This window comes from Apium graveolens, chromosome 7 (assembly GCF_009905375.1).
Source record: "Apium graveolens cultivar Ventura chromosome 7, ASM990537v1, whole genome shotgun sequence".
NCBI classification, from domain to species: Eukaryota; Viridiplantae; Streptophyta; class Magnoliopsida; order Apiales; family Apiaceae; genus Apium; species Apium graveolens.
The window spans coordinates 109,552,379-109,566,360 of NC_133653.1; the positions used below are offsets into that span (position 1 = coordinate 109,552,379).

General features: G+C 34.2%; 1 protein-coding gene and 1 long non-coding RNA gene across 3 annotated transcripts; one reads left to right on the forward strand and one right to left on the reverse strand.

The window, feature by feature from the left end:
• Positions 1 to 5,108: 5,108 nt before the first annotated feature.
• On the reverse strand, positions 5,109 to 6,118 carry LOC141673956 (uncharacterized). Its single transcript, XM_074480682.1, has 3 exons — positions 5,634 to 6,118; positions 5,464 to 5,591; positions 5,109 to 5,386 (listed from the first exon to the last, which is right to left on the reverse strand). Exons 1-3 carry the CDS (start codon positions 6,116 to 6,118, stop codon positions 5,109 to 5,111), a joined length of 891 nt encoding a protein of 296 aa, XP_074336783.1.
• Positions 6,119 to 11,667: 5,549 nt separating this feature from the next.
• On the forward strand, positions 11,668 to 12,954 carry LOC141671198 (uncharacterized). 2 transcript variants are annotated; one of them, XR_012555001.1, is made up of 3 exons: positions 11,668 to 11,777; positions 11,881 to 12,008; positions 12,834 to 12,954. It is a non-coding gene; the product is annotated as an uncharacterized LOC141671198 (long non-coding RNA). The 2 variants fall into 2 exon arrangements; XR_012555000.1 differs by having other exon boundaries at positions 12,714 to 12,880.
• Positions 12,955 to 13,982: the final 1,028 nt, after the last annotated feature.

Below are 13,982 nucleotides of genomic sequence, written 5' to 3' on the forward strand. Positions count from 1 at the left end.
AACCGTAATCCGGATTGAAAAAGTCAAAACATGAAAAATGTCCGGAACGATCATATTAGGATAGTAAGGAGTTTTTGAAAGAGTTTCGGGTTGTAAAAACGTAAAAACGGTTGAGGTTGGACGATACCCGGCTTTATAAAATAATTTTGTAATTATTCTAAAAATTATTAATAAATTCATAAATCAATATAAAATCATATAATACTCCAAAAATTACCTGAAAAATACCTTAATTATCTATATTCTATTCTGGACATAATAAAATTAACACACTCACATTTTATCACATATATACATCTAAATATTATTATCAATCAGCAGATAATTCACCAAAATTCACATAATGATTACATATAAAAAAAATCATTTATTGATAAAATAATTACACGCGATATCCCGGATATTACAAGAACTTAAGGTCATATCAGAACTTAAGTGCGGGAAGACTTTCAGTTAAGGAATGAAGCTGATTTGCAGGAGAAGATCGAGACTAAAACAAAAAAAGATATGCATGGATAGAGTTAGAGGACTAGAAGACTTGTAGGAGATATCTGATTGATATATTTTAGGAGACAGAATTATATTCTATATCATTTAGAATATATCTTGTAATTGTGTACTATATAAACACAGACTTAGGGTTTACACTATATGTGTTATCATTATCAAGAAGATTATACATTGTAACCTAGCAGCTCTTAGTGATATTTGTTCATCACTGAGAGAGAACAGCAGTTCATATTATAACAGAGTTTATTGAATATACTTGATCTTTATTACATACTTGTGTTAAATCGATTTAATTGTATAAACACTGTATTCAACCCCTTCTACAGTGTTGTGTGACCTAACATATGTGTATATGGAAGAGGATCTAAATTATCTATCTTTTTATAACAACCAAAATCAATTAGTGTCCTCACCGTTATAATCAAAATATTTGAAGTATATGCTATGTAATATTTTATGTTATTACACAAGATAATTCAGATAATTCTTTTGTTAAATTTAACTACAAAAACTAAAACAGAGTGTACGTGGTAGGCAGTGCATTTCAACACTAACACAAACTTAAACTATCTTCACTTTACCCTTACCCACAAATCCATCGAACTACCACAAAAACTTCAAATAACACCGAACTACCGCTAAAACTACACAGATATAATAAGGAACGAAGAGAGAGTGAATCAAGACCTTCAACGTTAAATACAAGGTTGTGCAGTCTTCGCCATCGAGCTATGGATGAGCTCTATCGTCATATTATCATTTTTGTCTAAAAAGGACTCGACGATTGAGAAGTTATCCTTTACCAACTCGGCATTCCAGGTGAACAGAGCCTTTATGTAATCTATAGTAAGAAAGCATGAACTTATTTTATCTAATGCAGATACGATTTATTTCTGGTAATGTTTATTTTCGGTAGTAGTTTAGGTAGGACATCTAGTTGATGTAGTCGAACAAGAGAAACCTAGATAATATAGGTTACTGGAAAGTCCCCAACCCACCAGGTCCGAGAATTTCAATATTATTCATACACATCCCTGAAAAATAAATTTATATTAAAACATGCAAAAATTTAGATTCAAAAATTAAATAAAATATAATATTTACATGAGTTTATTGTTAATACTTTTGTAATATATTAACTATGTAGTGTAAAACTGAGAAACAAGAAAGGTTTGCTTGCCAAAAAGCATTATTGATTTATTCGATAACCGAAATAGATATAGCTGATCACTACAACTGAAAAGCTAAAAACCAGGACATGAGCATGAACCACGTCCTACACAAACTCAACAATCTTGACTTAGTCTTCTTCCTACAAACATGCTAACTGGACTACTATTTCAACAAAAAACAAACGACTACTTTATTCAAAAATAAAGCAAACAAATACTAACTCAAGATTAAACCAACATATCCCCCCTTAATCTTAGAGTTGTCCAGACAGGTTTTCAATTCCAATCAGCCTCCTCATCTTTTCAAATTTGAGCGTGGTCATAGCTTTAGTTAGTATATCCGCCTTCTGAAACTCACTGCTTACATGCTTAGAATAATTTCCCCCTGTTCTACGCATTCCCTGATGAACTGATAACGAACATGAATATGCTTGCTCCTACCGTGGAAAACTGGATTTTTGGCCAAGTCTATTACGGATTTGTTATCAACAAAAAGAACTACTGGCCCGACCTCCTCATCTGTTATCTGGTTTAGCACATTCCGAATCCATATGGCATGACAAGCTGCTGCAGTTGCAGCCATAAATTCTGCCTTGCCGGATGAAAGAGCCACACAGCATTGCTTTTGCGACACCCAGGTCATGAGGCTGTCGTTCAATTAAAAACACATGCCTCCAGTGCTCCTTCTGTCGTCCAAGCTACCTACTAAATCACTATCCGCAAATCCTGTTAACACATTATTTCCACTGTCTTTAGTATACACTAAACCAAACTGCAATGTGCCTTGAATATATCGAATAATCCTTTTAACAGCATTTCGATGTAACACGGTTGGGCACTCCATGAACCTACTTGCTATGCCAACTGAATAAGCTATATATGGCCTAGTGTGCACCAGATATCTGAGCCCCCCGATCATACTTTTATACTCTGTAGCATTCACAGCCTTTCCACCTTCGTCTTTGACAAGTTATTCCTTAGGGTCCATGGGGTACTTCGTTGGATTACAGCTCTTTATACCAGCTTTCTCACTGATTTTCTTGGCATACCCCGCTTGCTTTAACTGAATACAACCCTTCTCTTGACGTACTTCGATTCTGAGATAGTAACTCAGCTTGCCCATATCTGTCATGTCGAATTTATGATTCATCTCATTCTTGAATTTTTCGATCAGATGTACACTACTCCCAGTTATTAGCAGGTCGTCTACGTAGACAGCGATAATCAATCGTTCTTTTCCTTCCTTTCTAGTGTAAACCGCATGCTTTGATGGGCACTTCTTAAAATCCAAACTCTCAAGGTAGGAATTCAATTTCGCGTACCAAGCTCTTGGAGCTTGACGGAGACCATACAGAGCTTTTATCAATTTATAAACTAGATTCTCCTTTCCTTCTTTCACAAAGCCCTCAGGTTGAACTACATAGACATCTTCACTAATTTCACCATTTAAAAAGTCTGTTTTCACGTCAAGATGATGAACTTCCCACTCGCATTTTGCTGCCAGAGCCAATAACAAATGTAATGTTTCCAATCTCATTATCGGAGCAAAAATCTCGTCAAAATCGACTCCACGTTCTTGGACATATCCCTTAGCTACCAACCTTGCCTTGTACTTCACCACTTTTCCCTCTGCATCCTTTTTTAACTTAAAAATCCATTTCAGTCCTATCATTTTCTTCCCAGGGGGTAGCTTAGTCAACTTCCACGTGTTGTTTTCTTCGATTGATTGTATCTCTTTTTCCATAGCAGTTTCCAGTTTCGATCTTTTATGGCTTGTGAATAATTCATTGGCTCTTCTACACCCATAAGATACAACTCATCATCCAAATATACTTCTTCAGTCTCATTGTATATTTCAGCCAAATTTCTGACTTTCTTTGGTTCAGTGCTGTCATCATAGTCCTTAGGATTTAAACTTTCAACCTGTGATCGGGGTGACGTCTGCATTATTGAGGAACTACCAGCCTCTGTTCTTGCAGTCGAGGAACAAGTGCTGCTTCTTTGAAAATTGTCATTACTTCGAGCAGAGCTAGTGTTGGTACTTTGAGGAGTATAGTTACTCATGTCACTTGAATTATTTTCATCATCACCTGTCTGATATTCACTTGTGTCATCTGCATTCACCCCCTCCACTGAAAACATACCAGTTTGTACCTCGTCGTCAATGCGATCCCAGGCCCATGATTTATGTTCTTCAAAAATAACATCTCTACTCACGTGAACTCGTTTTGTGAGAGGGTCATACAAACGATATGCTTTTGTCCCCGGTTCTTTGCCTAAGTTCACCACTTTCTTGCTACGATCATCCAATTTTTGAGTGTGCTGACTTGGAATTTTCATATGCCCGACACACCCAAAAACTTTGATGTGCCCTATATGTGGCTTTTTCCCGTTCCAAGCCTCGTAAGGAGTCACTCTTGTAAGTGCTTGAGTTGGCAAACGGTTAATTAAATAAATTAAGTGTCTCACAGCTTCTCCCCACATAATTGATGGCAACTTCATTTCTTTCAAACAACTTCTGGCCATTTCCACCACCGTACGATTCCGACGTTCCACAATACCATTTTGCTGCGGAATGTAGGGTGCCGTGTAGTGCCTGTCTATCCCGTTCTCCTTACAATACTTCTCAAATTCATTAGACACAAATTCCCCTCCTCTGTCTGTTCGAAAAATCCTCACTTTTCTTTCTGGTCCTCTTTCCGCTAAAGCGCAGAAATTTTTAAAAGCATTCAAAGCTTCGGTTTTTGCCTTCAAAAAATACACCCACATATATCTACTAAAATCATCCACGAGCAAGAGGAAATACCTTTTTCCGGAGGCTGTTTCTGGTTGTATTGGACCGCAGAGATCACCATGTATCAGCTCTAATGCCTTCGTTTCACTATAGTTTGACTTTGCTGGAAACTGCTTCCTTGTTTGTTTAGACATAAGACAGCCCTTACACACCTCTGTCGGCATCACAATTCTCGACATTCCATTTACCATCTTGTCTTTATGCATAAGTGATAAGGCATGATAATTTACATGTCCCATACGCTTGTGCCACATCCTCGACATCTCATCTTGTTTAGATAATATACATCTTTGATTTGCAGAATTAATAACAATCTTGTAAAGTCTGTTGGGAGATCGTTTTACCTTCATAAGAAGCTTGTCTCCTTCATCAAACACCCACATCATCTCTCCCTTTATCGTAATTCTATTCCCTTGCTCTGTCATTTGCCCCAGGCTGGTGATATTATTTCTGAGTGTCGGAATATAATACACATCCTCTAGGGTGCGAGTTTCTCCATTTTTGCACTCAAAAATAACAGTTCCCTTGCCTTCAATTCGAACAGTTGACTCGTCTCCAAAGCTAACCAAGCCACGTATTTGTTCATCAAGTTCCATAAATTTTGACTTGAAACCAGTCATATGACTACTAGCTCAATTGTCCAAATACCACACATTGGACTCATCTTGTACCTTCGACAATTTCGACAGAATAACCTGGTTTTCATTCAGGTGAGTGCCTTCTAGATCTTCTCTCTCATATTTTGCAAGCAGCAGGGCAGGCTCATCATCTTCGAGCTTTACCATATTCACTTCTTCCTTTGATTCTCTGTTGCTTCTGGGTTTTCTACAGTCTGCAGCAAAATGCCCGTATGCAGAACAGTTGTAGCATCTCAGGTTACTCTTGTCACGTCCTCCCCGAGGTCTTGAACCTGAAAACTGTCCATCATAGTTTTTTTATTCAATCTTTTCTGCCATTCTTCACGGGTAAGCAAAAGTTTGCTGTCACCTGCCTCACGTTTCTGCCACTCCTCTTCGGTTAGCATTAGTTGTCCCTCGTTCAATTCGTTTTTGCCACTTCTACTTAGCCTTTCTTCATGAGCTTTCAACGAGCCCACTACTTCCTCCACTGTTAACCTTTCCAAATCACCAAATTTCTCCAAGGTTGATACAATTTACAAGAATTTAGTAGGTACTGCACGAAGCATCTTTTTAACCACATAGGAGTCCGCCATAGTGTCACCTAATGCCTGAATGTTTGTAACAAGTCCATTCAGCTTTAGGTAAAAATCGTCTAACTGTTCATTGTCTTTCATCACCAGAGATTCAAACTCAGCTCTCAATGTTTGAACCTTGGCCTTTTTCACACGATCTGCCCCTTGGCATATCGTCTTCAAGGCTGTCCACGCCACCTTAACTGTTCCTTTCGCTGCAATTGAAAGAACCATATCTTCAGGTAGTCCTTGGTACAGCATAGCTAAGGCCACCTTATCTACCTTTTCTTCAATAGGTACCTTCGGATCCGCTGGCTCTATTGTTGTCCAAACCCCTTGCGCCTGCATGTATACCTTCATCTTTAAGGCCCAAATGATGTAGTTGTTCTTGGTTAACACAGGATAACTCAAGCCTATCGATCCGCCTACTTTGACCTTGTTGTTGTCCATTGCAATGCTTCTTACCTTTCACTGAATGTTTCCTAGCTCTGATACCATATATTGTTAATACTTTTGTAATATATTAACTATGTAGTGTAACACTGAGAAACAAGAAAGGTTTGCTTGCCAAAAAGCATTATTGATTTATTCGATAACCGAAATAGATATAGCTGATCACTACAACTGAAAAGCTAAAAACCAGGACATGAGCATGAACCACATCCTACACAAACTCAACAATCCTGACTTAGTCTTCTTCCTACAAACATGCTAACTGGACTACTATTTCAACAAAAAACAAACGACTACTTTATTCAAAAACAAAGCAAACAAATACTAACTCAAGATTAAACCAATAGAGTTAAGTCACATGCACAAAGGTCCAGCTGCTTGGCTAAGTTGACTATATTTACCCAACCAGAGAGTTCTGGAAATTCATTTGTTCGAGCTATTTTTTTTGTATTCCTTGAGATAGTTTCCCCAAATGCGATGATCTTTCCAAGATCTAGCACCAAATATCACAAGTTGAACAATGAACTCTACCAACACTGTTCGCACAGCTAGCTTCTCCGCATAAGAACTGAATATGGTCATTTGTTTACTTTTTGAGCTATAGTAGGATGATTGTTCTGGGTAAATATCTATAGTAGTACGAATATTTAAAATTTCTACATGCATTTTACTTTATAAATAGTGGATTTTGAACATATAACTATTGCGAACAGTTCTACAAATCGTAGTCTTTAGCACAAAGTAAGATGATGGTTGATACAATATGTTCATGTGTCAGAATCTGAATGTTATATATTCATCTTGTACACTTTATTTAATATTATTAATCTTGACCTACTTGAATTTGGGCTTATGGTATACGACAACGCAAATATGGTAGAGTATGCTGGATGATATGGGGTTCTTACCTTTTTCCTCCCCTCTTCCCCAACCTTAGAATCTTTCATTATGCTTTGTTAATAAAAAGAATTTTAATGTGCAGTTTTTAAATATTTTTATTAATTTGAAAATTAATACTCCCTCTGTTCCCCTCATTTATTCAGGAGAGATTCTTCAACATGCATTTTAAGGTACATGTAAAGTATCGACCCGAAAATTATTTTTAGGATTTTATGTTTTCAAATAAAAAATGAATATCTAAATATTTATTCGGAAAAAGAAAATTTTAAAAAATAAGTTAAGGAAATATACTTTATATACATCTTAAAATGTGTGTCGAACACTCTCTCCGAAATGTAAAGAGATAAGATGGACAGATGGAGTAAGAACAATCTAATTCAAATATTTGGTCTCTCTCCGGATGCAGCTGACGAACCTTATATGCATAGGTGTGTGAAGATGGAAGAGGATCTCACTTCTTTGTCTTTTTATAACAACCAAAATCTATTATTATCCTCACTGTTACCATCAAAATATTTTAAATATATACTATATAATACTTATGTTCTTGTACAAGATAATTCAGATAATTAATTCCTTTGTTAAATTTAACTATGAAAAACTAGAAAAGAGTAATAAGAAGTGCATTTCAACACTAAACAAAAATTTAAACTATCTTCACTTTACTCTTACCCACAAATCCATCGAACTACCAATAAAACTACAAAGCACACAGAACTACCACTAAAACTACAAACACATAACAAGGAATGCATAGAGACTGAATCAAGACCTTTGACGTTTAGTATGAGGTTGTGCATTCCTCACCATCAAACTATGGACGAGCTTCATCTTCAGATTATCGTTATCCTCTAAAAAAGACTCGAGGATTGCGATGTTATCTTTTACCAACTCGGCATTTCAGGTGAATAGAGCATTTATGTACTATAGTTAGCAAGCGCGACCTCATTTTACCTAATGCAAATACCATTTGTTTCCAGTAATATTTTTAGATAATTTAGATAATTCCTTTGTTAAATTTAACTACAAAAATTAAAATAGAGTAGTAGGCAGTGCATTTCAACACTAAACATAAATTGGAACTATCTTCACTTTACCCTTACCCACAAATCCACTGAACTACCACTAAAAATACAAAGCACAATGAACTACCACTAAAACTACAAAACACAATGAACTACCACTAAAACTACAAACTATAACATTCTCAACTAATTAACACATAAACACATTAGATATGTCGCCCACATAAACAAAGCCTCAACTAATTAACATGCTTAATTTGAAAAATTAATCAAGTCCATTAACTATTTATATTTAAATCAAATCAAATCATCAACTAATTAAAAAATCGGTCTTTCTAATGTGTGCCCAAAGGCACACAATAAACACTAAATTTTATGAGTTTGTTATATTTTTATTGGTGGAGTTTTTGTAAATGCAGGAAGTCCATCAATATTTATGATCAGAGTACCAATCAAAATGCACCAAACTCATAGGAGTTAGTGCTAAATCCGTAAAAAATTAGGGTTTCTAATTAGAACCCCAATTTGAAACTTGGTGTTTAAAACTTACTTAATTCAAGCTTTGGCCTTTTTTAAGTCCTACTTCTAGTTCTAACCTCTTTAAACCTCCGATTCTGAACTTTTCAACCTCCAACCTCGAATTTCTGAACTTGTATTTGACCTCGAAGCTTTGGTATTTGTCCTCAAAGCTTTTGTAGAGAGCAAAGTTAGGGTTGATAAGCTTTGGTAGAGAGCTATTAGATCTTCACCAGCATTGAGTACATTTTTCTTGTACTTTAATCGAGTCCTTAAGCATTGTTCTTCAAGAGAAAGCGAGAGAGATTCATGAGAGACTAAAATTTTGTTTAAAGGCAAAAGTTGAAAAAATGGGGAATTTAAAGAGGGAATCTAAAATTTGGTTAAGGGTGAAAAATAGATAACACGCGCTGCTGCTTTTTTTAATCATACTTGCAACATCGGTTAAGATAAAAAAAACTGATGTCAATTTTATCAATAGATATCGGTTGGGACAAAACCGATGTAAAAAGGAATTTTTACATCGATTTATGCTACAACTGATGTCAAAAGGGTGATGTGTATTTTACTTTTTCTAGTAGAGTAACCTAAACCCTTAATTGGTTTAGGATTATTGACCTAACAATAGCTACATAGGTATTAGTGCAAAATATTTAGGGATCTTGACCATTGCACAGTTAAATAAACCACTTAATATATATGTGTGTATAATATGGTTAACAAAGTCTGATGATGGTTGTAACTCATTTACACCGAGGAGCGTCCCAATCTTAAAACAAGCTTGTGAAGTCTTACGGTGGTCGTAACTCACTTACCATGAGGAGTGTCCTGACCTTAGGCCGAGCATATAAAAGAAACTATATATATTAGTATTGAATAAAAAAAGAGACATTAAAATCTCTAGCTAAACTTGAACATTAGCTAGTGCCAAGTAACGAAGTGTTTAAGATCTATTATAATACTCAACTTGGGAGCTATTAACTCGCATGACTTTTCATGTTAAAGCTTGCATGTCTTTGTTCTTGGTTCAATAGAGAGCATATTTTTAAGCTAAACACACATGCCCATTTGTACTTGTGTTTGCTATGTGGTGATATTGTGGTGTGAGCTTGACATGTCTAAACTTGTTGCTTATTCCAAAATGATATATCTGACTTAGCATACACTATGATATTTGAGATCATTTATAATTTTAACTATTTAGTTGCATTCATTTAGATAGTTGTAGTTATTTTAGATGAATTTTGTGATACATTTAGTATAGGCCCTCACAAGACCTCACTCATCCCCTAGGGCTACCTAGGGGTTAAAAGGGCTTTTTGAATATGTCAAATGCAACCATGATCACCTACAAAAGTGATACTGGTATATAGTGTATGGTATTATATTAGTTTACTCGAGGATGAGTAAAGGGTAAGTTGGGGGGTATTTGATACAAGCTCAATATATCCAATTTTTATGCCGAATTGGGCCTCCTTTATCCTTGTTAATTGATGAACTTGTCCTTAGGTATTATTATTATGGTTATTTACTTGAATTGTGCTAAGTTATGCTTTCGTTGATGATTGTAGCGTTTAATGGGTATGAATGATCGTGGAATGAGACACCATGAAGAAAGGATATGTATTGGTGAAGATAAAAGAAAGACATGTAAAAAGCTTTGCTTGAGATCTCAAGGACTTGATTTGCATCTCAAGGTCTTTACACAAATAATGGGCATCCCAAGGCCTTTACTTCAATGCTCAAGGCCTTTACAGGAGTAGAAGTGGAAAAGTCAAAGCCTTTATCCACATCTTAAGGCCTTGAAGTCTGACGGGAAATTTAGTTTTGAGGCTTTTATTATTGGGCTTGCAACAATTTCCTACATCTTTTGGAACACGTATTATAGCCCATACATATATACACATAATTAGAAGGGTTTTAACGTATCAGGTGTATACAAGAGCGAGAGAGAGGCTTGATATGAGACTTTGAGAAAAGATTGAAAGGATTCTATCTAATTCTCAAGAGATTTTTCAAGTTATGTATATTTGCAGGCAATATTTTATATCTTGGGAGAGAACAATATAACCTTTAAAAGAATTGTTTTTAAAAAAGTACGGGAAGTAGATATCGAAATACATCAATCTTCATTGAGTCAATTGAAGAACCCTAGTTCTCTAGTTGCTTTTCCTTATATATAAAACTTCATTTTCATTTTTTATTAGTTTAATTTAGTTAATCACAACATACCAATTATTTCTACACACTTCTAGACATTAAAAGATCATATACTTAAATTTGTATTGATTTAATTGCACAAAAATACACTTTAACAATGTATCGTGACACTTTAATCAATAACAAAATGGCAAGAGAAGTAATGCATGTCATTTAGTTGAATGCAAGACATGCATGCATAACAAGTCCATTTTTCCCAAATTTTATGTGAATGAAAAAATTTATTCTACAAATAATCTTCTCATGAAAATAATATATTCACATTGTAAACAACTATTAAATTTTAATTAGAATTTTATTTTAAAACATGGAGATCAATAAGTGGTAAATTTACTCTATGGAACTAAAGTAGTTCATATACTTTCCTTTTTTTTATTTTGGTAGGAGGGCTGTACACACCAAGTTATATATCACAATAACAATTTTATATATCATTGCAAATTCCCAGTAGTCAACATATCGCTTACTTATTTTAAAAATGAATATTTTGGACCTACTTTGTTATTAATCTTTTAATGTTATATTTTTTTAGAATTTATTTAATTTAAATTGTAATGATTTATTTTTTAATTATTGATATCATTGTTTAAAAAATAGAATTAAATTAAAAATATTAATATTAAATATACAATCATTGTAAAGATAAAATATAATTTAAATTAACAAAACCTAAATTAGTTTATGTTATTAAAATTTATGAAAATTTAAAATACAAAATTTTTAACAAAGCTTACAAAATAAATAAATTAACACCAATTTTGTGCTGGGTAAGTATTAATAGTAGTACTAAAATTTGAAATGCCTATTTACGTTTTACTTTATAAATAGCAAATTTAAAAATACAACTTCAAAAAAAAGGTAAACATTTAAGTCAAAGGGGTTCATCGGACATGTAATTGTGAGAAAGATAATCCTCATTTTGTAATAGTTTGTGTTGCTCTGCTTTCGTAAGCCCTCTCCCAATACCAAGGACATAATCTTGCTCCAGTTGAAAGGTATAATCGTATAATGACGACTCATATGCAACAACATTTGTTAGTTTCCTTCCTAATATGTGTCACAACCTTAACCATTTTTCGCTAAATTCAAACCACGCAGGAGTTTCCCCAAGGCAAGGATACATGGAAATGGAATAACCTGTTGGATGTCTTACACCCATATCAATAAAAAAATTTCTCAAATGTTCAGATTCTTCACGTCGACATACTGATTCTCGACGTACACCGGTAAAGTACTCCACTAGATCGCTTACCCTAAGACTATGATAATCGTCATCTTTTTTTTACAACCACTTATGATTTATGGGATGACAATCTATTAATGAGCTGTAAGATATGTATACGGCTTAAAAATTTATATTGTATAGATAGTTGAGTGAATTTTCATGCCTTATATTTTTTAATGACCGACTTTTTGCAAACTTAATTGTTGTTGTAGTGTGTTGAATGTACCCGTGAATGAACAATAGATGGAAAATTAAAAGTTATTAAAAATTATAAAAGGCTTAACAATACTTGATGAGAAAAGTAATGAAAACTTACATCCTTTGAATTTTCTTGATGCAAGTGTCATTATTAAGAAGCATGTAAAATGTTACATGTGTATATGAAGGGGACATTCCGTAAAATTTCAACTCCATGAATAACTACGATAATGTGTGACTGGATAAATCATATTCCTTTTTATGTTGAAAATACAGGGAAATGAAGTTTCCTTTACTATTTGTTTATGTTATATGTACGATGTGCTTCTATAGTTGATCTAGTATATTACTTGAATAAAAATAAGTTATACTCCAGGTGATATTACTCGAGCAATAGGTTAGGAATAGATCTGTGATGACGATTTTACGTACTCAATAGATCCGAATTTATGTTACTCAAGAAGTTTAGTAATCATGTAATTAATACTTGGGAGTGAATTGCATGTAGGGTGCCTGAAAAGTTGTGTAGGTCAATTTGAAGAGCATGGAGTACAAAAACTAAACAATGTGCCATACACATGCAGTAAGACACCTCTCAATAACTGGAATTAGCTTCTTTTTTATGTAGGAGAGGAAGAGAATTGAGTGAGGATGCGAGTAAACCGGAATGATATAGAAAAGAAAAGTAGGGAGTTTTCCGAAGATGGCGACCATCACATCGCAAGAATGTATCATCATTTTTTTACAAGTCCTAATTATGGTTCTGATTGCACCATGTTGCATCATTTTCAAGTGAGTATATTGAAATGTTGTATTGTGGTATTGTATTATTTCATCATCATATTTTTCAAAATGATTTGAATACTCAGAAGACATGACTTTATGATTACGTTGACTTGTGAATGTCTCCTTACTTGTAACTTAGAGTCATAAAATGGATAAGGGTAAAAGGCATGCAGTTTCTACAACCGCTAAGTCCAATTAACGTTAGCTCAGTTTTAGCAAATCCGTTGGTCATAGAAAGAAAAGGAAAGAAGTTTAAAGCAGAAAAAAGCAAAAATAAAGGTGAACCCCAAAATTATGGATGCGATAAAAGCTGATAGAGAAAATATTCCAAAGGCTTACAATTATTGGTCCCTTATGGAGAATGAACCTATCCTTCAGGTGGATGAAGTGTATAAAAAATATGACAAAATAGAAATTAACCTTATTGAAAGAGAAGATAATGATATTGCAATGTACATTGAAGCTCATGAGCAATGGCATGAAGTTGGAGTGAGAAGGAAAAAGAGTGTGAGGCTAAGGAGAATGCAGAAAGTTATGAGGATCAATATGTCATTAAGCTTGTTGATTTTTAAGTCAAGATGTAATGTTTGTCATATGATTGTACTAACATGGTACTACAAAAGTACTAGTACATGGAGAAATAACATGTATAATTATAATGTACAACTACATTTATTAAATCCGTGGAAATAAGTTTTCGCCTAAAAAATGCAAATTTGACTCCAATGGTAGCACTCTGGGAGCTGCGAAAATCATATACGTTTAACTTTTCAATCAAAATAAAAATACATGCTCAAATAAATTTATAACACTTCTCAACAAAAAAAAATTACAGAAAAATGTTAAATTTTAAATTAAATAAAATTGTTAAAACCTACACCTTGAGATTACTTTAAACACAATAATCGACCAATATAAAAAGGAGGAGAGGAGGAACAAATAAAATTAAAAAGGGAAAATATCTCATTATACTAGTTGATCCAGGATTTAC

Coding starts and splice junctions, on each gene's coding strand:
- LOC141673956 (XM_074480682.1), bottom strand. CDS start 6,118: ATGGACAACAACAAGGTCAAAGTAGGCGGATCGATAGGCTTGAGTTAT. Junction 5,592..5,633: donor GCAGTACCTACTAAATTCTT/GTAAATTGTATC, acceptor TGATTTGGAAAG/GTTAACAGTGGAGGAAGTAG. Junction 5,387..5,463: donor GTGGCAGAAACGTGAGGCAG/GTGACAGCAAAC, acceptor GACAGTTTTCAG/GTTCAAGACCTCGGGGAGGA.